The sequence below is a fragment of the Cervus canadensis genome, chromosome 21 (genome assembly GCF_019320065.1).
Source record: "Cervus canadensis isolate Bull #8, Minnesota chromosome 21, ASM1932006v1, whole genome shotgun sequence".
NCBI classification, from domain to species: domain Eukaryota; kingdom Metazoa; phylum Chordata; class Mammalia; order Artiodactyla; family Cervidae; genus Cervus; species Cervus canadensis.
Genome location: NC_057406.1, coordinates 19,460,472 through 19,483,958, shown reverse-complemented (window position 1 = coordinate 19,483,958; position 23,487 = coordinate 19,460,472). Strand labels below are relative to the sequence as shown.

The 23,487-nt window shown below is 40.0% G+C and overlaps 2 protein-coding genes across 6 annotated transcripts in view; one reads left to right on the top strand and one right to left on the bottom strand.

Moving 5' to 3' along the window:
• The window catches only part of TMEM52B (transmembrane protein 52B), a 23,052-nt gene extending 7,754 nt beyond the window's left edge, over positions 1-15,298 (bottom strand). Inside the window, exons 1-2 of one of the 4 annotated variants that reach the window (XM_043441581.1) lie at positions 15,192-15,298; positions 1,722-1,868 (exon numbers count right to left, since the gene is read on the bottom strand). In XM_043441581.1, coding sequence (XP_043297516.1) covers positions 1,722-1,775 — 54 coding nt within the window. In that variant the 5' untranslated portion in view covers positions 1,776-1,868; positions 15,192-15,298. Of the gene's footprint in view, positions 1-1,721; positions 2,361-15,191 lie in introns of those variants that run through there. The other 3 variants (XM_043441580.1, XM_043441582.1, XM_043441583.1) reach the window with 3 other exon arrangements.
• On the top strand, positions 13,266-23,487 carry OLR1 (oxidized low density lipoprotein receptor 1). Of its 2 annotated transcripts, none has more exons than XM_043441579.1 (6): positions 13,266-13,364; positions 15,236-15,337; positions 16,830-17,075; positions 21,685-21,824; positions 22,145-22,260; positions 22,831-23,487. In XM_043441579.1, exons 1-6 carry the CDS (start codon positions 13,310-13,312, stop codon positions 22,973-22,975), a joined length of 804 nt encoding a protein of 267 aa, XP_043297514.1. In that variant the 5' UTR covers positions 13,266-13,309; the 3' UTR covers positions 22,976-23,487. The 2 variants fall into 2 exon arrangements, with proteins under 2 accessions (XP_043297514.1, XP_043297513.1); XM_043441578.1 differs by having other exon boundaries at positions 13,272-13,379.

The window sequence follows — 23,487 nt, the reverse complement described above, 5'->3', positions numbered from 1 at the left end:
TTTGAAAATATGACTTAAGATTAAGCTGGATGTGTCATTCAGCTTGTTCAGAGGGCAAATATTAAAACAAAAACAAAAACTCACTATATAGGAGAAGAAGGGGAGAAGGGAGTGAAAGAACTATTTATTGAATAGCTACTCTCTGCCAGCCAGATTGCTAAGAATTTTTAAGATTTCATAACATTTTGGCACAATAACCATGCCAGTAAGTACTTTACTTTGAAATGTTAAGGGTCTAAGGCATAGAAATTTAAGTAACATGACTAACTGCACATACCTATAGATTTGGCCAGAATTCCAAACCAAATTCTATCATATGTTCATGTTGAATGAACTACTAGAACCAGAGACAAATCTGCTCTAACTCCTTGACATTGCTGTCAGGTCCCTCTACTCCAAGGAAAGAAATCTTCCACCCCCTCTTCTAGGTATTTTTCAGTTGACTTTCTCCTTTCAAGCCTCTCTAGGTAAATTTTTGTTCTAAAAACTGTTTCACTCTTCCAGTAACTTGGATGATTTGATCTTACAGGAAATCAACAGTAAATGCCACAAAATTTCTCTAAAAAGAGATGGAAATTTGTATTTCTTGAGAATTGGGAGCAGGGGACATGCAGACTCATGACATCGGGTGAAAAGGACTTGTAAAAGGACTAACAGCTGACTTCTGCAAAAAACACTTGAGAAACTCCTGGTTTCACTAAGGGACAAAGTATGGGTTTCCTCCACCCATCCACGGGACCTCGTTTTGCTTTCTTTACTAAAGGAAAATAAAAATAAAAAAGCCTAAAGTGGTTAGTAGATAAAACATCCCTTTTCAAGCCTGTTGCAAAAAGAGAAGAAATGAGAAAAGAAATTTGGAAGGGAAGGATAGGAAGAGAAGAGGAAGCAAAAAGAAAATACAAGAAAAAGATATGGTTTCAGGCACTCAATTAACTGGTATATAGGAAGCAAATAGACAGCACCCTTCCTGTTAGGAGCTGTACAGAAATTGGAAACCAACCCATTTCATCATTTGCTTTTCTTCTTAGTAGATTTCATAACTGAATAAACTTCTCTCTGACAATGGTCTGGAATCCCTCAGTCCAATGACCCTTTCTCAATTGAGTTACTTAGAATCTTCTGTTTCTCAATGGAGAGAAATAAAAGGTCCAAATTACTTTTAAAGAGTTTTCTCTCTCTTATCTCTGACCAGGAGGCACCTAAACTGCTAGAGTGGTATTAAGGCTGATGTGGGACATACCATTTAGGAGAATTATGTCCTTAGTTTTAATAATTTACTTGAGAACCTTTTTTCTTTTTTTTGGCCACATGAGTGGCTTACTTGTTGGACCTTAATTCCCCCACCAGGGATTGAACCTGTGCCCCCTGCAGTGGAAGCATGGTGTCCTAACCACTGGGCCATCAGGGAAATCTCAATAATTTACTTGAGATTTTGAGGGCTAGGTGATAAGATGCTAAAAGAGAGAAATATACATAACAGACACTTCTAAATTGCCTTCGTTATCCTACTTGTATATATGTCCTTCTTTTCATTGATGTCATTAGTCACAGGTCACTATGTAACCCTATAATACTAAGGGAACATTCTAGTTAATTCTTTTTCCCTACAACCCCTTTGGTTCAAAAGTATATGTCTTTCCCCCTCATTCATTTTTCCACCAGGTTCTGAAAGTTATCTGAGAAACAAACAAAAGTCTCATTCCTGCCTTTTTATGACTCACCTGGATGAAATACACCAGGGCAGAGGCCATCAGGGCTGGTGACTGCAGTCCCATCTGGCTGGACTCTTACTTCTCCAGATCAAGCACTGGGCATCCGTTGTCTCCTTTCTGTGGTCCAGGCCATGTCTGATTTCTTGACCTAGAGGACTTAAGGAGAGAAACTTCTCTCAGCAATAAGTTGGTTTTTCCTCCTCTGTCTCTTTCTCTCCTCTCACTCTCTGTAGTTGTTATTTCCTGTAATTTTTCTCTCCCCTTTCATCCTAGCTTCTTTCTCTACTTCTGCCCCTGGGTTTAAGGTCTCTACATTTGCTTCCCTGCCCCTCCTTTTCTTCCATTCTACTTTTAGTCCTTTCTAGATGCCTTGAACTTTTTCCACACTGCCTCCAAAAGGATGCCTCGCAGGAAGGACATGTAAGTCCTGTGAATTAGGTATTTTTCTAGGCAGTGGTGAGAAACTGGACTTGAAGAAGGATCAAAGGGAGACCAAATAAAGTCTCTTTTCCATCAGAAAAGGAGTAATATTCTTGGCCCTTCACCCAAGCACTCCAGGATGACTGTTGCTGGTTGAAAGTCACCCTGCCAACCTCCATTCACACCGGCTCTCCATGTGATTAGCCCTCCTCTCTTGCTCTTGGAAACCACCCCCCTTCACTATGCTGATAATCAACTCTTCTGGTTCTGGGTCATTTATTCCTAGACACTGAAGTGGGGCTGAGAGGTTGCCAAATGAACTGGAAAGCTATAGCATCTTTGGAAAAGCAAGTTTGGAAATTAGAATTTCTGGATGCTGTCCTTGAAGTTGCCCTCCACACTGACCTCAATTCTCATTGAAATAGTGAAAAATCAAACAGACATTTCTAAAACAAGACTCAAGATCTATATGTCTCTCTCTCTCTCTCTCTCTCTCTCTCTCTCTCTCATATAACCTAAAGTCAGAGCCAAAATAAGTACCCATGGAAAGGACATAGAATATTTATAGAGATTCACCTCTCTAGGGACAAATGAATGTTTTATAAATGATGTGTGCTTAAACCAGTAATATTTTAATACAAAATATTAAGAATGTTTTTTAAAAATAAATTAGTTCATAGGAAAATTGTACATTTGTTTACAGGGATCTATCTCATAAAAATTGTGGGGAAAAAAAAGCAACTTTCATATCCTTTCTAACTCTGAAAATCTGATTTTACTGAGTTATTGAGAGAAGACCACTGGGGGCAGTTGGTTCTAAAAGCCCTCACGCAGCATAACTGTGTGATATGAGAATGGAGAATATAAACTCAATTTTTTTTCTTAGCCAAGGAATTCAAATAGTGAGAGAAAAAGTTGGTACAATACTGATGATCCAAAATCATTCATTTTCAGAAATAAATGAACACTATGTCATTTTTAAAAAACATAACAGTATGTTCCAAATTTCAGCAGAAGAGGGGCCAGGTAGGAGGCGTTTTACAAGATAAAGGTGGCAGAATCTCGGCCCTTCACTAAATTATCATATAGTTTCTCAGTCCTCAATTTTCCGATTCATAAACTAGGAATGGAATGCCCATGAGTCCTGCCCTAGATGTTGTTTCATAGAGAAAATACAATCAGAGACATGAAGGCATTTTGATTAGAGTATTTCTATTCAGAGTGTGATGTAGCATCATTTAGCTTGCTCTTCTCTTTCTCTTGTCAAAGAGACAGTGGGGCATCATGGCTAAGACTCCAGCTACATTGTCTGTGGGGTGAAATACTTACTTGGTCAGTTATTAGCTGTGGGATCTTGAGCAAGATATTACATCTCTCTGTTGGCTCAGTTGCATCCTATATAAAATGGATAATACTAATAATAATAATAATTGTTGTTGTTGTTGTTGTTCATTGTTCAGTCACTAAGTCATGTCTAACTCTTTGTGACCCCATGAACTGCAGCACACTTGGCTTCCCTACCCTTCACTGTCTCTTGGAGTTTGCTCAAACTCATGTCCATTGAGTTGGTGATGCCATCCAACCATCTCATCCTCTGCCTCTGCTGCCCTCTTCTCCTCCTGCCCTCAGTTTTTCCCAGCATCAGGATCTTTGCCAATGAGTCAGCTCTTTGCATCAGGTGGCCAAAGTATTGGAACTTCAGCTCCAGCATCAGTCCTTCTAGTGAATATGCAGGGTTGATTTCCTTTTGTATTGACTGGTTTGATCTCCTTGAAGTCCAAGGGACTCTCAAGATTCTTTTCCAGGACCAAAATTCGAAAGCATCAGTTTACTTGAGGCACTTACGGTGGCTCAGATGGTAAAGAATCTGCCTGCAATGCAGGAGACATGGAATCAATCTCTGGATTGGGAAGATCTCCTGGAGAAGGGAATGGCTACCCACTCTAGTATTCTTGCATGAGGAATCCCATGGACAGAGGAGCCTGGTGGGCTACAGTCCATGGGTTTGCAAAGAGTTGGACATGACTGAGCGACTAACACTAACTTTTATACACTTAGAGAGATTAAATATGTTAATGTGTATGAAATGCATATACCATGAATGTAGTGAAAATCGCTCAGTCATGTCTGACTCTTTGCGACCCCATGGACCCTATCCGCCAGGCTACATATACTAACCCCGATATGAAAAAAATATTTTGTGAGTGTTAACCAAGATTATTTTGATTTTCACTCAGTTTTAACAGTGACTTTTACCCTCAATAGACTGGATAACATGTCCTCCTGCTTCATGTATTGTCACCATGACCTTGTTTTAGCTTTCCTAGGATTCCTGTTCTTGAATATTTCCCCTTGCTACCCTGGCCCTCTTCTCTCCCAATCATGCCAGCCGTCACCTGCGTGAACAGGTTTTCCTATTAACATGACATTTTTCACCCCCATTGCACTTTCCTGCCTTGTGATTGCCATCATCTCTTTGCCCTCCAGCTTCCTAACAAGTTAGAACAAATGGAATTCTGTTAATGACCTTCTAGTTATTTTTCTTAGAATTACTGCTGCCACTTCCCCTCCCCCACCCCTCCCACCACTGGGTTAGAACTCCTTGTTTATTCAAATGGAAGTGATTATGCCTTGTGGCAGTTTTAACTCTGAGTTCAGTCTCTATCAAAGCATCCATGTAGGGACTGATGAGAGAGGAGAGAGAATGCAAGTGAGAAGATTGAAGACAGCCTGCATTGGAAGGGCAGGTGGCTGAGCCAGAAGGGAATGATCTCATTACAACCCTACACAATTCTGAGGTTCCATTATGCTCGTGAATCATTAGCTTGTACCCAGGTTGTTAAGGACGTGATGTGGAACCAATGGAGGGGACTGTGCACAGGTCTTTTCACCTAGGCTTCAGGGAATTGTTATACAATACCTGTAATAAGTGGGGCTAAGGAATTTCTTATGTCTGCTTCCTTGATTATTCTCCTTTGGAGCTTGCCTAGGTCAGGTCAGTGTTGTTGCTGTTGTCTAGTCACTAAGTTGCAAACCCATGGACTGCATGTAGCCCGCCAGGTTCTTCTGTCCATGTGATTTCCCAGGCAAGAATACTTGATCGGGTTGCCATTTCCTCCTGCAGGGGATCTTTCCCACACAGCGACTGAACCCTCATCTCCTGCATTGGCAGGCGGATTCTTTACTGCTGAGCATTCAGCGAAACAGAGGCTAGGACTTTTACTGCTCTGAGGCATCTAGGGTGACCTATAAAGAGTTAAACAGTGGATCTTCAAAAATAGATACTATAACAGGAGAAACCAGTTCTATCTTACAACTACTGGAAGCTCCACCAGGAAGACAAAATATAGCGTGTCTATTTTACAAACCAATATTGCAGTTTAAGTATTGAGTGGCAACTTTAGAGGCACTGAAAGTCAGTGATAGGACTAGACTCAAAGAAGTTTAACAAAATAGGAGGATTAAGATTATCATAGAATTACTGGTTTTATATGCCATGTAACACATTACTACAAATTATGTAAGCAGCAATGTAAAATGATATACATTTATTATCTCACAAGATCTGTGGCTCAGAAATATGGGCACAGTTTAGTTAGAACCTCTCCTTAGGGTCTCATGAGGCTGTGCTCAAGGTGCTGGGCTGGCGTGCATTCTCACTGAAAGGCTTAACCGGGAAAGGATTCATTTCTAAGCTCCCCTAGGCAGAATTCATGCACATTTGTTTCTTGAGATAGGCATAGTACCTTATGTAACTGCATATACATGATCACATACATTACATCACTTTTACTTCATCCCAAACCATAAATTCCACCCACATTTAAGAGGAAGAGATTGCACAGGAATAGTGAGAACCACTTACAGTCTATCAAGTCTGTCCAGCTATCTGCCACATAAAGATTGTAGAAATTATCCCCAAGGATCTTTCCAAAACAGAAAAAGACAAAAACTCCTCAGTGAGTCAATGGATAAACAGATGTGACATACTTATGCAGTGGAATATTATTCAGCCTTAAAAAGGAAGGAAATTCTGACAGTTGCTACAATGTTACTGGTGCTGTGTCCATGCTCTAGTCATGTCTGACTCTAACTGCATGGACTGTAACTTGCCAGGTTCCTCTGACCATGGGATCCTCCAGGCAAGAATATTGGAGTGGGTTGCCATTTCCTTCTCCAGGAGATCTTCCTGACTCAGGGATTGAACCCACATCTTTTGCATCTTCTGCACTGCAGGCGAGTTCTTTACCACTAAGTCACTTGAAAAGCCCATATACTAAAACATTGGATGGATCTTAAAGACATTATGCTAAGTGAAATAAGACAGATATAAAAGGACAAATATAAACTTCTACTTGTATGAGGTTCCTAGAGTAGTCAGATTCATAAAGGCAAAAAATAGGATGGTGGTTTCAGGAACTGGGAGGAAGAAGAAATGGGGTGTTGTATGAGTCAGAGTTCCCCAGGGAAATGAAACCAATAGAATTCCTATATATACCTAAAGAGATTTATTATAAGAAATTGACTCATTCAATTATAGAGGCTGACAAGTCTATATCTGTAGTGTGAGCTGACAGGGTCCAGACCTAGGATAGTCAGTGATGCAGTTCCTGTCCAAGTCCAAAGAATATCTCTTGGAGAATTTTTTTTTTTTCCTTTTTTGGAGAAAGGCTAGTCCTTTGTTCTATTAAAGCTTTCAACTGATTGGATGAAACCCACTCACATGGAGAGAAATCTGCTTTACTCTACTGACTGAAATGGTAAGTAGTAAGTGTTAGCTGCTTAGTCGTGTCTGACTTGTTGCTACCCCACCAGACTTCTCTGTCCATGGGATTTTCCAGGCAAGAATATTGGTGTGGGTTGCGCGCCCTTCTCCAGGAGATCTTCCCAACCCAGGGATCAAACCAGGGTTTCCTGCATGGCAGGCAGATTTTTTAACATCTGAGCCACCAGGGAAGCCCATATTGAAATGGTAATTGAAATGGTTCAGTTCAGTTCAGTTCAGTGGCTCAGTCGTGTCTGACTCTGCGACCCCATGAATCGCAGCACTCCAGGCCTCCCTGTCTATCACAAACTCCCGTAGTTTACTCAAACTCATGCCCATCGAGTCGGTGATGCCATCCACTGTGACCCACTCATGTTCACGCATAAAACCAACCATCACAGGAGTTATTGTTTAAAGGATACAGTTTTAGTTAGAGAAGATGAGAATGTTCTAGAGATGGATAGTGTGGAAGGTTAAGCAGCAATGTGAATGTGTTTAATGCCATGAAACTGTACACCTAAAAATGGTTAAAATGGTAAAAATGTTATATTACATAACATTTATCACAATAAAGAAAAAAAGAAGAACCCACTTATTTCTAATGGGCTTGAATAGGAGAAGGCAAAACACGGCCCTCAACATGGCCATGCTGAGGAACTAGATCACGCGGAAGACGGTGACTGATCTAGTTTCTCACACTGTCCACATGATGGCATCTCCATGTGAGCTCTGTGTCCTTTCTTCAACAGACATCAAGAAAAACTTTGAAGGACTTCTTTGGCAGTCCTGTGGTTAAGACTCTAGGCACCTGTTTGGGGACACTGAGATCCTGCAAGGGGTAGAATGTGACCAAAAATAAAAGCAAATGAAAAGAAAAGGTTTGAGAGTGAATGCAGGTATCCTCTACCACACAACATGTTTAAAGTCTTCTGTGAAATTGATATTCTCTGTCTTGGTGATCTGAAAACTCTCTCACTGAATCCTTCGAGAGACTTTCATACTGCATTAAGATAAGGCGATGGCACCCCACTCCAGTACTCTTGCCTGGAAAAATCACATGGACGGGGGCCTGGTAGGCTGCAGTCCATGGGGTCGCTAAGAGTTGGACGTGACTGAACGACTTCACTTTCACTTTTCACTTTCATGCATTGGAGAAGGAAATGGAGACCCATGCCAGTGTTCTTGCCTGGAGAATCGCAGGGATGGAGGAGCCTGGTGGGCTGCCATCTCTGGGGTCGCACAGAGTCGGACACGACTGAAGCGACTTAGCAGCAGCAGCATACTGCATGTATAATACCACTCAGAAGAAACCACCTATGTCTTTTATGATTTGATACAAATGGAAGAACAGTGAACTGAATTTTTGTGTAGCATCAGGCAGAAAAGAGATAGTCAGTAAACCACTTAATAAGGTTGCAGGGTGGGGGGGACAGCTTTAGTTCTACTTTCTCAAAATAATAGAATTGAGATAGATTTTCCATAAATGTCTTTGTAGTTTAAAAATCTAGTTCATGCTGGTGATGTCTTCATAGTTAAGAACCTCATGTGCTAACTGTTAACTGTTTGTAGAATATAACACAATTTACATGGTATGCCTGGTGTAGAAAAGAATGAGGTTTCCTTAACAGAAGGCAATCAATCCTTACTTTTCAAGAGTTTATAGTTTAAGTGGAGAGTTGGAATAACAGTAATGGGATTGAAAATCAACACAGTGCATGTTAGAACTGGACATGGAACAACAGACTGGTTCCAAATTGGGAAGGGTGTACGTCATCCTGCTTATTTTAACTTATATGCAGAGTACATCATGAGACACGCTGGACTAGATGAAGCACAATCTGGAATCAAGATTGCCAGGAGAAATATCAATAACCTCAGATAGGCAGATGACACCACCTTTATGGCAGAAAGTGAAGAAGAACTAAAGAGTCTCTTGATGAAAGTGAAAGAGGAGAGTCAAAAGTTGGCTTAAAACTTTAGCATTTAGAAAACTAAGATCATGGCATCTGGTCCCATCACTTCATGGCAAATAGATGGGGAAACACTGACACTATATTTTGGGGGGCTCCAAAATCATTGCAGATGGTGAGTGCAGCCATGAAACTAAAAGATGCTTGCTCCTTGGAAGAAAAGTTAAGACTAACCTAGACAGCATATTGAAAGCAGAGACATTACTTTGCCAACAAAAGTCCATGTAGTCAAAGCTATGGTTTTTCCAGTAGTCATGTATGGATGTCAGAGTTGGCCTATAAAGAAAGCTGAGTGCCGAAGAATTGATGCTTCTTAACTTCGGTGTTGGAGAAGACTCTTGAGAGTCCCTTGGACTGCAAGGAGATCCAACCAGTCCATCCTGAAGGAGATCAGTCCTGAATATTCATTGGAAGGATGGATGTTGAAGTTGAAACTCCAATACTTTGGCCACCTGATGTGAAGAACTGACTCACTGGAGAAGACCCTGATGCTGGGAAAGACTGAAGGCAGGAGGAGAAGGGGATGACAGAGGATGAGACGGTTGGATGGCGTCACCGACTCAGTGGACATGAGTTTGAGTAAACTCCAGGAGTTGGCGATGGACAGGAAGGCCCGGCATGCTGCAGTTCATGGGATCACAAAGAGTCGGACATGACTGAGCAACTGAACTGAACTGAACTGACAGTGCATGTTAGAGTATATAAAATGAAGGTGGAAAAAGAAATTGATGATGACAATCCAACCTCTAAATGTTAAGTTGAGAGGATTTATTAAAAGGAAAAAGGAATTGTTTTTGAAGTAAGTACAGAATGTGTAGAGCTCGGCACCAAGTCCCAGACTGCTTAGGGAGATTTCTGTGAGTGTTGACCCAAAGGACAATGGATGATTATGCTTTTCTGGGTCTCATAAGTGAAGTGTGGAGGTGACTTTGAGAACTGTGAGAGATCTAACTCAATCTTAGGTCTTCTGTAGTTCTTTCTGGTCGTGTGTGTATCTTTGGGTATTTTAACTATGTACTCACATGCATCCTTCTGATACACTTCTTCCCAGCACAACCTGTAAAGGCTAGGAGGATGTGATATGCTCATAAGAAACATGTGCCATGTCCCTTTCCTCAACAAAGTTACCTATATGTCTCATCTTCTACTGTATGTGTGCTCAGTCGTGTCTGACTCTTAGGGACCCTATGGATGGTAGCTTGCTGGGTTCCTCTGTCCATGGGATATTCCCAGCAAGAATACTGGAGTGGGTTGCCATTTCCTCCTCCAGGGGATCTTCCCAGCCCAGGGATCGAACCCATATCTCCTGTGTCTCCTGCATTACAGGCAGATTCTTTACTGCTGAACCATGGGGGAAGCCCATAATGGCTCATTTTAATCCACTAGAATATTGATGGCCTCCAAAATAACTGTCACTGTGAGAAGTGAAAAGGTTTCCACTTCATTGTGGTGTCATTTCAGTATTTATTAATCATCATTAAAATAATTTTCTGAGATTCTATTTATGTGAACAATCACTGGGGCAAATGCAGTAATGTATTTAATCTTGCTTCCCAGGCATTCACAGTCAAAGGAGGTGAAATGGGTCTTTAGTTAAAAGGAAAGTAACACTGATTTGTTACAAGCTGATTGGAGGAGGACAAATTGGTTACATGCTGAGGGCTCCTTTGTGAACTGTCTCACAGAGTAGTGCTTTAAGTGGTAGACAAACTATTTTCAATTTGGTCTCAGGTACCCTGTACAGAAAAAGGGAGGGCAAGAAATTTAGGGACAGAAATGAAATCCTAATTAAACTATCATATTGGTGAGTTTTCCTAATGGTTTCCTAGATATTTTGTTTACTTTTTTACTTTTCTCCAATCTTCTTTTATGTAGTCCCTTCTTTTTAAAAAAATATTTGTTTATTTTGCTACACCAAGTCTTAGTTGCAGCATGAGAACTCTTAGTTGCAGCATGTGGGATCTAGTTCCCTGACCAGGGATTGAACCCAGGGCCCCTGCCTTAGGAGCATGGAGTCTTAGCCACTGGACCACCAGGGAAGCCCTGCTATTTAGTCCCTTCTTTATTTATATATATATTTTTTCTGGTGTCATTTAAAGCATATATCAGCTATCCCACCACTTTTGCCCATAAATAATTAAAGAAATATTTCTCATAGATAAGGTTTTTTTTTTTTTTTAAAGCATGGATAGCTGCAAGGAGACATTTCTGGTTAGGAAGTTTTCAGGGGTGGAGGGGGGATAGGTGAGAATTTTATCACCTGAATAAATGGCAACCCACTCTAGTACTCTTGCCTGGAAAATCCCATGGACAGAGGAGCCTGGTAGGCTACAGTCCATGGGGTCGCGAAGAGTTGCGCACAACTGAGCAACTTCACTTTCACTTTTCACTCTCATGCGCTGGAGAATGCATTCGTTCCTGGAGAATCCCAGGGACAGAGGAGTCTTGTGCGCTGCTGTCTATGGGGTCGCACAGGGTTGGACACGACTGAAGTGACTTAGCAGCAGCAGTAGCACATATAGTATCTTTGTTGAGATCCCATAGAAATCATTGTGACTTAAGGCAAACACATATAAAATGTATTCTTTGATGAAAAATTCAACTGTGTTGAGTGTAAACCTGCACACAGGTCAGAAAGCAACAGTTAGAACTGGACATGGAACAACAGACTGGTTCCAAATAGGTAAAGGAGTATGTCAAGGCTGTATATTGTCACCCTGCTTATTTAACTTATATGCAGAGCACATCATGAGAAACGCTGGGCTGGAGGAAGCACAAGCTGGAATCCAGATTGCCTGGAGAAATATCAATAACCTCAGATGTGCAGATGACACCACCCTTATGGCAGAAAGTGAAGAAGAACTAAAGAGCCTCTTGATGAAAGTGAAAGCAGAGAGTGAAAAAGTTGGCTTAAAGCTCAACATTCAGAAAACTAAGATCATGGCACCTGGTCCCATCACTTCAAGGCAAATAGATGGGGAAACAGTGGAAACAGTGGCTGACTTTATTTTTTTTTTACTCCCAAATCACTGCAGATGGTGACTGCAGCCATGAACTTGAAAGACGCTTACTCCTTGGAAGGAAGGCTATGACCAACTTAGCATATTAAAAAGCAGAGACATTACTTTGTCAACAAAAGGTCCGTCTAGTCAAGGCTATGGTTTTTCCAGTGGTCATGCATGAATGTGAGAGTTGGACTATAAGGAAAGCTGAGTGCCGAAGAATTGATGCTTTTGAACATCATCAAAAGTGTTGGAGAAGACTCTTGAGAGTCCCTTGGACTGCAAGGAGGTCCAACCAGTCCATCTTAAAGGAGATCAGTCCTGAGTGTTCATTGGAAGAACTGATGTTGAAGCTGAAACTCCAATACTTTGGCTACCTGATGCGAAGAGCTGGCTTATTTGAAAAGACCCTGATGCTGGGAAAGATTGAAGGCAGGAGAAGGGGACAATAGAGGATGAGATAGTTGGATGGCATCACTGACTCAATAGACATGGGTTTGGGTGGACTCCAGGACTTAGTGATGGACAGGGAGGTCTGGTGTGCTGCGGTTCATGGGGTCGCAAAGAGTCAGACATGACTGAGCAACTGAACTGAACTGAGTGTTACTATTGCTAATAATAATAACTATCATTTATTGAGTTTTTACTGTGTTTGAAGCACAAAGCACTTTCACTCAGTATCTAATTTGGATCCCTACAGCAACTTTATCTACATTATCAAGTAGACATTGTAGTGTCCCAATTTATAGTTAAAGACATTCCCCTAGGTTATAGACCAAGGTAATAGTAAAGGAAAAAAAACACAAACTAGCTCCATCTGCTGCATATTTCTCTATACTGCCACTGTATGAAATAGTATTCCTAACTAAGTTCTAAAATTACCAAGGTTGTCATGGCTAGAGAGATGAGTCATATGTGATGAACTGCCAAATTCCTAAGCCTATTGCTGACATAAAAAATTATCAAAATTAAAAAGGAAAATGTGAGACTTATGAAAGACCCTAGTGTAGAGATAGTCTGGTATAGTGAAATAAACATTCATGGATATTGGAATAAAAATCTTGTCTAAATGCACACTCTTCCACAAATTTTTTGGGACTTACCCTTTTAAATTTCAGTTTTCTTATCTGAAGCATGGGTAAAAATCTACTCCTCTAATGCTCATGGAAAATATAATTTTCCCTTTCATAAATTACTTGGTGAAATATCCTGAAACACTATCAGATTCACCACTTTCCCCTCCTGCAATAGACATATCTCAAGAATTTGCGTCAGCCAACTTCCCAATATGAAGCAAAGCCTCTCCTTCCTCCTACCAATGATTGAGTCATTCCACCAGATATCAGTAGCTATTTAAACACTCCAGCAGGAACTCACAAACTTTCACTTCGTAGAAGTCCTCAACAGCTTCACTCTCTCATTCTTGGAATACATTTGAAAATGACTGTTGATGACCACAACAGCATGAAAGATCAACTTGATCAGAAGCCAAATGGTGAGACAGCAAAAGGTACTAGGGCTGGGTAAATGAATACAAGGACAGAGTTAATTTAGACATGTAAACTAACTGAATATAGGAGTAGAAAACTACAATGCCTGAGTGTGGAAATATATTAGAGTTAATAACATTTACTTAAAAGGAAAACGAGTCAGATATGATGATTAAAGAAGATGATGATAAGCTAACTTTGTATGAATGATGATGTAGTAGAAGGTGATGATAACCAACTCTTATTGATCATTTGCTATAGGCTAGTTTCTATGATATTCACTTTATATGCATTAAAGCTTTACACCTTGAGGTTGGGACTACTATCATCTCCCTTTTACAGAGGACTAACTAGTAATCAGGAGGATTAACTAAATTACCCAGTTTTATGTGGCTATTAAGTGGTAGAGTTAAGACTGAGCTATAATATGGGAGGAATATTGACCAGAGGGAAATGTCGATTGAAAGATTTACCCAGATATTTTCTCCTAATGCTAGGATTGGGCAATTACTTGCAAGACACATAATTATCTTCAACTTCCTTTCTGCCAACTTGCCAGACATATTCTAGGAGCTTAATCACTCTTGAATCAGTGAATGAACCATATTCCTTCCTGTCAAAACCTCTATTTTGTTTGGCTCATCTGTAGAGTGCTTTTGACGCTTGAGAACTCAGTGAAAGTAGTAATATTTGATCATTGATTGATTTGAATCATTATACATTCACACTGGAGCTTTTGTGATGTGATGGTCCAAGCCATGTAGCTACTCGAAATTGGATTAACGATCTCTGTTTGGATCTTAACATCTGTGTGATCTTAGGCAACTCACTGAGTTGTCAGTTTCCTTATTTGCATATAGAGGGTTAACGTTTTCAGTCCTTTATTTGTTTATCTTACAAGGTGAGGAATCTAAATCCTTTATTTGAAATGTTTTCCTTCTGAACGGTAGTATCTGTGCTTTTTTGGTGATAGACTTCATAATAAGATATTCATACACTTGTGAGCTACATGGTTTGCTTTTATAATAATGGGGAATTTTTTTCTCATAATAAGAGTGGTATAGCTGGTGTGAGTGTAGGACGTGATAGTAATATGAATCGAATGAATATAGAGATTTAGTTTATATTTTTTCTTTAGTCAATAACCCCAGGTCCAAGATGTATTTATTTTTAATGAAATAAAAACTAAATAGCATAAAATTATATGTTAGTTTTTTGAGACTTTTTCAGTTGGTTAGCTGACTAAAGACTTTACTTGCTTGATGTCTAATATTCATTTGTTATATGTTACTTATATCTGTGTGTATGTGTGTGTGGGGTGTGGGTATGTGTGCACACATATGCACGCATACACATGGTCTATACTGAAAACATCAGGCTCTCTGCCTTGTGGAGGAAGTAAATCCAACCAAGCTGGACTGAGAGTTTCTTAAGGTATTGTGGAGAGACTAGACAAAGTATATGCTTTAGAATCAGATACTTGGAGAATTCCCAGGTGATCCAGTGGTTAGGATTCCATGCTTCCAATATCATGGGCATGACTTTGGTCCCTGGGCAGGGAAATTTAGAGTGGCAAGGCCAAAAAGAAAAAAGAAAAAGAAAATTGAACTTAACTAGAATCAGATTCTTGGAGTCAAATATCTGATAGAATCCCAGCTCCTAAATTTCATCAGTTGTGTGACCATGGGTAAATTACTTAAAGTTTTTAATTGCCCATATTTTTTGCCTGTAAATGTGGATAGTGAATTATTTGCAGTCATTGGAAAGACTAGAAGTAAGTAGTGCGAAGTGCCAGGTACAGGCTGGATCCAAAGAATTGTTTGACCACTTACCTCCATCATTTTTGTCTTTGTGAATCTCTCCTTTGTCACTCTAGGTCTTCGTTTTGCTTCCTCTTGGAAGTGGTACCCCACTGTTGTGACTCTAGGGGTCCTTTGTCTGGGACTACTGGTGACCGTGATATTGTTGATACAGCAACGTAAGTGCTGAAGCAGGGAAAGAAGGGACCAAAAAAAAAAAAAAAAATGAGGGCTTTTAAACACCGTTTATTAGTTGGTTTCATAGTAACTATAAACCGCCTTGATTTAGATACATTTAAGGCAGACCATTTTTAGGAGTGAATGGGAAGATGAATGAGTTCGTTGTCTTCTTTCCTCAAATAGATTGAGGCGTGGGATGAAGATTACAGATATTAGGTTTTTGTTTGATTTTGTTTCCAGAACTTCATAATTAGAGTCCATTTAAACCCCAGAATAATGAGGAAGGAAATAATTTGAAGTTACTAACCCATAAGATCACCAAAGGGACCCATAAAAAGACACTTCATTTAGTTCACACTGAGTTTTAATACAAATGATTAAATACCAGTTTTAAGTTAACTCAGAAACACAGTCTTCATAAATAGAATATTTAAAATAGGACAGTCTTCGGATTTATAATATGGCCATTTAGGAAAGAGGGGATGTCAAAAGGAAAAGAAATGAAGGGGTGAAAGTGACCAAGAAGGGGAAAAAACGGTGATGATCATACATCTAACCCATCTATGTATTTAGGTTATAGTTTTGAACTATTTTGGCTCTCTAGAATCTAAGTTACGAAGGCCTTTGAAGTGCTAATTTGTTCCTCAATTGGTGTTTAAGGTCACAAACCACTTATTTTTTCAATCTATGAACAGTTTGAACCTGTAAATCCTTTCCTAACGATGTGGGAGAAGAGCCCTTGACTCAGTGGTGGTCATTGGAAGAGTCTTCCTCTGAGATTCTGACCACTTTTTAACAGGGTCAAGTATCGTTTTCAAGCCAAAGGGTCTACTTTGTACTGAACCATCAAACTTATAGAACTGAGACATTGGACCCTTAACATTTGTAGCCTGCTTGATTTCACAACCTTCCTTTCATCTCCACCCTTCCTAAAAAAAAAAAAAAAACAGGCTAAAATTGAAAAATTGTTTTCATATTCTTGCGAAAGCAGCTTAAAATAATCCCATGGGAGAGTTTCTCAAAAACAGGGTGAATGTCACAGTTTTTATGTAAAATCAGGAAGTGTGGACGGGTGGAGAAAGGGCAATTAAGACACAGAATTAAGACACAGTAGAGTAAATCATTAATGACAAGTCCTACTAATAATCACTGAGTATGATTTGTGTCTGCCTATTTTAGATTACCTACATTTTACTTATGCCATTGATAAATGATTTAACCTGTGATTTCTTTTAACTTGTGTGTAACTCTCAGTAACAAGTAAAATCCTGTTTGTTTGTTTTTTAATCATAAGTATCTGAGACAGTTTCCAACATTATATATATATATCAGAAATATCAAATAACTTCCAAATCCATAATTTGAGTAAAGTTGGGTGGCTTTGTTGTCAAAACAGATGGTTTGATTCTGTTCTTTGATTTCCTCAAAATCCAGTGGAGGAGTTTTTTTATTGGGAATTGGAATTGGAATCTCAATTTAGTTCTAATTTAGTATCCCAGGTGTCTGAGCTCCTAAAGCAACAGCAAGCAAACCTTACTCACCAGGAAGATATCCTGGAGGGACAGATTTTAGCCCAGCGCCAGTCAGAAAAATCTTCCCAGGAGTCACAGAAGGAACTCAAAGAAATGATAGAAACCCTTGCCCACAAGCTGGATGAGAAATCCAAGAAACTAATGGAACTTCATCGCCAGAATCTGAATCTTCAAGAAGTTCTGAAAGAAGCAGCAAACTATTCAGGTATGAAGGAGAGAGGGGGTCAAGAGAAACAATAAAAGCTTATCTGTGAATCTTAACCTTTCTTTTGCAATGTCCCAAAGACAATATTGGTGTATGGATGTATGTATCATTTTTCATTCATCAGGTTCTACATTATAGGTCCTCTATTTTTGTCATCCTTGCTCTGGAAAGTGAAGTTGCTCAGTGGTGTCCGACTTTTTGTGATCTCATGGACTGTAGCCCACTAGGCTCCTCCGTCCATGGAATTTTCCAGGCAAGAGAACTGGAGTGGGTTGCCATTTCCTTCTCCAGGGGGTCTTCCAGACCCAGGAATCAAACTCAGGCCTCCTGCATTGCAAGCAGACGCTTTACCCTCTGAGCCACCAGGGAAGCCCCTATCCGATGTCATCCTCACTCTATCACATGTCAAATTCTTGAGATTATCTGATTCAGTCAACCACATTTTCTGGTGGATTTAAGCTTTCCTTCCTCACAAGAGCCTTCTCCTTCTTTTTAAGATTTTAGTTTTGAGATTTTCTGGCAGGATCCTCCCACTTCTTGGTACAGATTCTCATCTCTTTCCATTCCAATGTATCATAATCACTGATTTCTTTTCCCAAGTGGTCTCCTTTGGCCTGGGAACTCCCACCTCTTCATTAGCTTTATTCTACGGGACTGTTTCTTAAAGTATACAACTACATCAACATAAGTTGAATCAATAGAGGTGAGCTGGCTTGAAAGTGTTAAGTAGATACTTCAAATCAGACAAAAATGTGAGGGACCCAGGAAGTCAGTGCATATGAGAAGAACTGAGTTGATCTCAGTCAATGAAGTGAACTCAGAATCAAGGAGGCAGGTAGAAATAGCAGCATGTGTAATAAGCAGAGGATAAAGTGAACTCTGATAATATTACAGAAGTGATCCGTACGTATTATTTAGTTTTTCAACAATGTGTAATTAAATCATGTGCTTTTAGTCATGTGCTTTTAGTCATGGGGAGCATTAGAAAGTGCGAAATGGAGTCACTTTCAGTAGTACCTTGCTTTCTTGGTGGGGTGCCTGAGAATCTTATTCTTGACATTAGCACCTAACTGCCACTAATAAACAGCTTCTTGCTTGTATAGCTCATGGTCTCAACCATGTAATTTTGTTGACTAAAGGTTACATAGTAACAGTTTACAGATACCCATGCATTTATTTTCTAGATCAAAAAGTTGAAAGCCAGGTAAGTTTAATGATAAGTAGGTTCATATAAACTTTTGCAGTTTACAAATATCTTCAGTATGTATGTGCTCAGTCATGCCTGACTCTTTGCAACCCCATAGGCTGTAACCCACCCGGGTCCTCTGTCCATGGATTTCTCCAGGCAAGAACACTGGAGTGGGTAGTCATTTCCTACTCCAGGAGATCTTCCCAACCCAGGAATTAAACCCACATTTGCAGGCGGATTCTTTACCACTGTGCTACCTGGGAGGCCCTCAGTATGTACAGGGTTATTTAAATTTCCAAAATAAGCAGAAATTTTTAGACAAGCTGATTTTTTTAAGCAAGTGTCAATTGTATATTGAATCTCTTTAAGGAAAGAACAGCTGAGGAAATAAAACCATCTCAAGGCTTAAAGGAAGGAACCTAATATATCAAGGACAGGGATGTTTATATAAGCAGACATAGCTACATACCAAAAACGGTTTATTCCACAGGTGGGGCCATAAACTAGTCTTGTTTTTATCAGTTGTATGGGATTAAAACTATGTCAGGGCTGTTCAGAATCATCTTCCAGAGGTGCCAAGTTTAGACAACTAATCAAAAATACTAGATGATATGTCTTCTGCTGGCAGACATGCCTTTCATCCAGCAGCGTTGAGAAGATTCTCAAAAGCAACAGTAAAATACTATGCAGAAAAATATGCCAGTTTTCTCAAGTTTGAGATAAGTTTTATCTTTCTTACTGACAAGTCTGTGATTCTCCATAAAAGTATGAAGAAGGCGAGATGCTGAGAAATTCTCATGTGTAGTTTGCTTGAGGTCAGCCAGCTAGAAAGACGCAGTGCCTTCTAAGTAACAGATATTTTAGCACTGGAATTAGTGGTGGTTCTCAGCCTTTAGTGTACATAATTGTTACCCACGTAGCTTGTTAAAAGTGGCAAGTTCCAGATTTACCTCGAAACACTGTATCAACATGTCTTGATGGGCACCAAGAAGTATTTCCTCAATATATTCAAACTCAGGAGCTTGAGAGGTAATGTGATATAATGGGGGCTTCCCAGGTGGTTCACTGTGTAAATAATCCACCTGCAATGCAGGAGTAGCTGGAGCCGCAGTTCGATCCCTGGGTTGGTAGTGATAAGTGATAGTGAAGTCGCTCAGTCGTGTCCGACTCTTTGTGACCCCATGGACTGTAGCCCACCAGGCTCCTCCGTCCATGGGATTCTCCAGGCAAGAATACTGGAGTGGGTTGCCATTTCCTTCTCCAGGGGATCTTCCCAACCCCGGGATCAAACTCGGGTCTCCCGCATTGCAGGCAGACGCTTTAACCTCTGAGCCACCAGGGAAGCCCTCGATCCCTGGGTTGGGAAGATCCCTGGGTTGGGAAGATCCCCTGGAGGAGGGCATGGCAACCCACTCCAGTACTCTTGCCTGGAGAATCCCATGGACAGAGGAACCTGGTGGGTCGCAAAGCGTCAGACACTACTGAAGTGACTGAGCACACACGTGTGGGATATACTGATTAAACACACAGATGCTGGATTTAGACTGCCTAAGTCCAAATTCTCATTTTCTCTGTTTTTCAAACGAAGAAAATGAATGAACTTATACATACTGTTGTTATGAGGATTAAATGAGCCAATACATAAAAATTACTGCCAACCATTTCTGGCACCTAGCAGTTTTTTTGTGTTTGTTTAAATAAAAAATAATTAAAGAAATACAGGTGGTTTGAATACACTATGAGATTCATCTTTTCCACTTTTTTATGACTTGGAAAACCTACATAGACTTTTCTTTTAGTTCAAGAAAACCAATATACTCTTTCCTTCAGCATAGTTATACAGGACTATGCAAATTGGGAAGAATCTTACATTCTTGGCTTTCAGCCTGGTGTTATGTACGTCCTCTTTCCTTCACTTTCTCCTTTCACAGTTCAGTGCCCTTCTATTTTGTCCTCTCTGATAAAACCTGTTCTTACAAAATTATCTGATGATTTTATGCCACAAAGTGAAATTGAAATGTTGCCTTTCTCAAGGATTTGAGTTTTATATTTTTGGTTACAGCGTAGAACAAAGGGCTTTGTTCCCTAGTAGAGAGGTTCCAAGTTTTAGTAACACACAGAAGAGATGGTGATGATGGTAATGAGGAAAGGAAGAAAGGGGAAGGGTGAGAGGGAGAAAGGGTGAGGGGAACTGAGAGGCAGAGGGAAAGGAGGAGAAGGAATCGGGGAGTGTTTAAAATATCTGTAAACACATAGACAGGTTTCCCTGGTGGCTCAGAGAGTAAAGAGCCTGCTTGCAATGCAGGAGACCTGGGTTCGATCCCTGGGTTGGGAAGTTTCCCTGGAGAAGGAAATGGCAGCCCACTCCAGTATTCTTGCTTAGGAAATCTGATGGACAGAGGAGCCTGGCAAACTACAGTCCATGGGGTCACAAACAGTCAGACATGGCTGAGTGACTAAATACACACAGACACACAGACCCTGTCATGTTTCTGCCTGTCTCCTAAGCCCTGAGGTTTTTGGACTCCCTGGGAATTTTGCTGCTGAAAACTCTCTACCTACTGAAATCTATTTGAAATGGAGATGCCCACTTTGCTTCCATATACTATTCTCCCTAAAGCAGCTCTGTCCAAAAGAAAATACAGGGTATACCACACATGCGACATTAAAGCTTCTATTATTCTATAAAATATTACAGAAAAAACTTGAACAAACTTTTTGGCTACCCCAATAGAAGCCACATGAAAAATGAAAAAGAAAGAGATGAAATTAATTTTAGTGACGTATATTTTATTTCATCCAATACACTTGAAATGTTATTGCAACACTAATCAGTATAAATATTATTTATGTGATATTTTACATTCTTTTTTCATACGAAGTTTTCAAAATTAGGTGTATTTTATACATACTTCAAATCTCAATGCAGATGAGCCACTACTGAAGTACTCAAAAGCCGCATAGGGCTACCTATCCAGAAGTAAGAGTTATAGGATCTAAGCCTAAATTTGTTATTCAAAGAGCTGAAGCTTTAAAATATATAAGCACATCTTTTAGTAACAGAATAGCTATTAAATACTCATCCCCTAACTCATTTCCATAGTTCCAAACATAATTTTTAAAAAGTAGATCAGTTTCTAATATTACATCCCAGCTGAAGCCTTGCTTTTTAATAGCCTCGCTTTTTAATTTAGTTTTTTAAAATCAGAATGCATTTCTTTTTCTCCAAGAAAAAAAAAAAAAAAGGAGAAATAAAGACTCTAGGCTATTTAGGGATGTGCAGAGTCTGGGTATAATTCTGATTAAGAAGAGATGGTATGCATGTGGGAGTCATGAGAGGTGAACTGAGTTAAGAATTATAGAAATATTAATATTTTTTCTCAGGCATAACTCACTGATTAGATATACTATATTTCCTAGGTCCTTGTCCCCAAGACTGGCTCTGGCATGAAGAAAACTGTTACCAATTTTCCTCTGGCCCTTTTAATTGGGAGAAAAGCCAGGAGAACTGCTTGTCTTTGGATGCCCACTTGCTGAAGATTAATAGCACAGATGAACTGGTGAGTGTTTAATGGATGTGTGGGATGTCTGTCAGGCTGGAATATTGGGTCACAGGTAAGTAGATCTGGTTTGGACCCTCAGTAGAGGAGCGCTTGCTTAAGAATCAGAATAAGTACCTGATTTCTAGCCTTGTGTGGCCACTGGATGTGTGCGTGACCTTGGATGGACAGGTTACTAAGTATTTCTAGGCTCCACTAGACATCGCTGTAAAGACATGGAGAGGATGTCAAAGTTCTCTTCCGGTTCTTTTGTTTTGTGAATCTAATCTAAAAAGTCCACATCCACCCATTCATCAACCCAGAATTGTTACTCCCCACAGGAATTCATCCAGCAAGTGATGGCCCATTCCAGTTTCCCCTTCTGGATGGGGCTGTCAATGAGGAAACCCAACTACTCGTGGCTTTGGGAAGATGGTACTCCTTTGAGACCCCACTTGTAAGTTTGTTGTTCTTTTTAAGTTTTGTTTATTTATTTATTTTTATTTTTGACTGCACCGGGTCTTTGCTGCTTTGTGTAGGCTTTTCCTAATAGCAGCGAGCATGGGCTGCTCCCCCGTGTGATGTGTGGGCTTCTCATTGCAGTGGCTTCTCTTGTTGCCAGACATGGGTTCTAGGGGGATGGGCTTCAGTAATTGTGGCACATGGGCTTAGTTGATCCAAGGCATATGGGATCTTTCCAGACCAGGGATCCAACCCTTGTCCCCTGCATTGGCAGGCAGATTCTTATCCACTGAACAACCAGGGAAGTCCGTAAGTTTCTTATTCTTCATTGAACCTACTATTGAAGTTACTGCTGCATTCCATGCAGTGTCCTCTTCTTGCTGGAAAGAAGCTTGGGGAATTTCTGAATCTCTCTCCAACTTTCTTACATAGGGTCTTGCCCATTTACCCATTCGGATCTTCTCTTACCTTTTCCTGCTCACATTTATTACTGACTTGAAGCTTTAAGACAAGGTGGCAGTAAATCTAATTTTTCTTTTTTTTTTTTTTTTCTCCCTGCCTGCAGGTTTAGAATTCAGGGAGCTGTTTCCCATATGTATCCTTCAGGTACCTGTGCATATATTCAAAGAGGAACTGTTTTTGCTGAAAACTGCATTTTAACTGCATTCAGTATATGTCAAAAGAAGGCGAATCTATTGAGAGCACAGTGAATTTGAAGGATCTGGAGGAAAAGGAGGAGAAGACCTTTGAATTCTCTTCTGGAATTTAAGCTATACTTCGTCACTTAGGTGTAAACCATAAGAGCCCCAGGAACTGCCTTCTACTAGTTGAGTGCAAAACCCCTTAGCAGAGACTGGGCCCAGTTGCCTGACACCTTGATAGTAAAAGTTTTCATTCCCTCTGTATATTTTTCACTTAACTTGTTCCAAGTCCTCCCCTGCCAGACTTCAGAGAAGTCAGTTTTCCTGTTTCCACTGTTTCTAAGAACTTGTTGTCTAACTCAAGGTCACAGCATTTTTCTCATTTTGGTCCTATGCTTTCTTCTAGACATTGTAGAGTTTCAGATTTTACATGGAAATCTAGAACTTATTTTAGGTTAATTTTTAAGTGACATATGAATGTATGGAAGTTTTTTTTTTTTTTTGCTTGTGGGTATTCAAGTGTTTTTGCAACATTTGCTAAAAAGACTATTCTTCCTTCACTACATTGCCTTTGCACTTTT

Excerpts from the sequence above, each read along its gene's own strand:
- OLR1 (XM_043441578.1), top strand. The coding sequence starts at position 13,310 with ATGACTGTTGATGACCACAACAGCATGAAAGATCAACTTGATCAGAAG. Across the intron at positions 15,338-16,829 it reads GATATTGTTGATACAGCAAC|TATCCCAGGTGTCTGAGCTC; the intron begins GTAAGTGCTGAA and ends GTTCTAATTTAG. Across the intron at positions 17,076-21,684 it reads AGAAGCAGCAAACTATTCAG|GTCCTTGTCCCCAAGACTGG; the intron begins GTATGAAGGAGA and ends TATATTTCCTAG.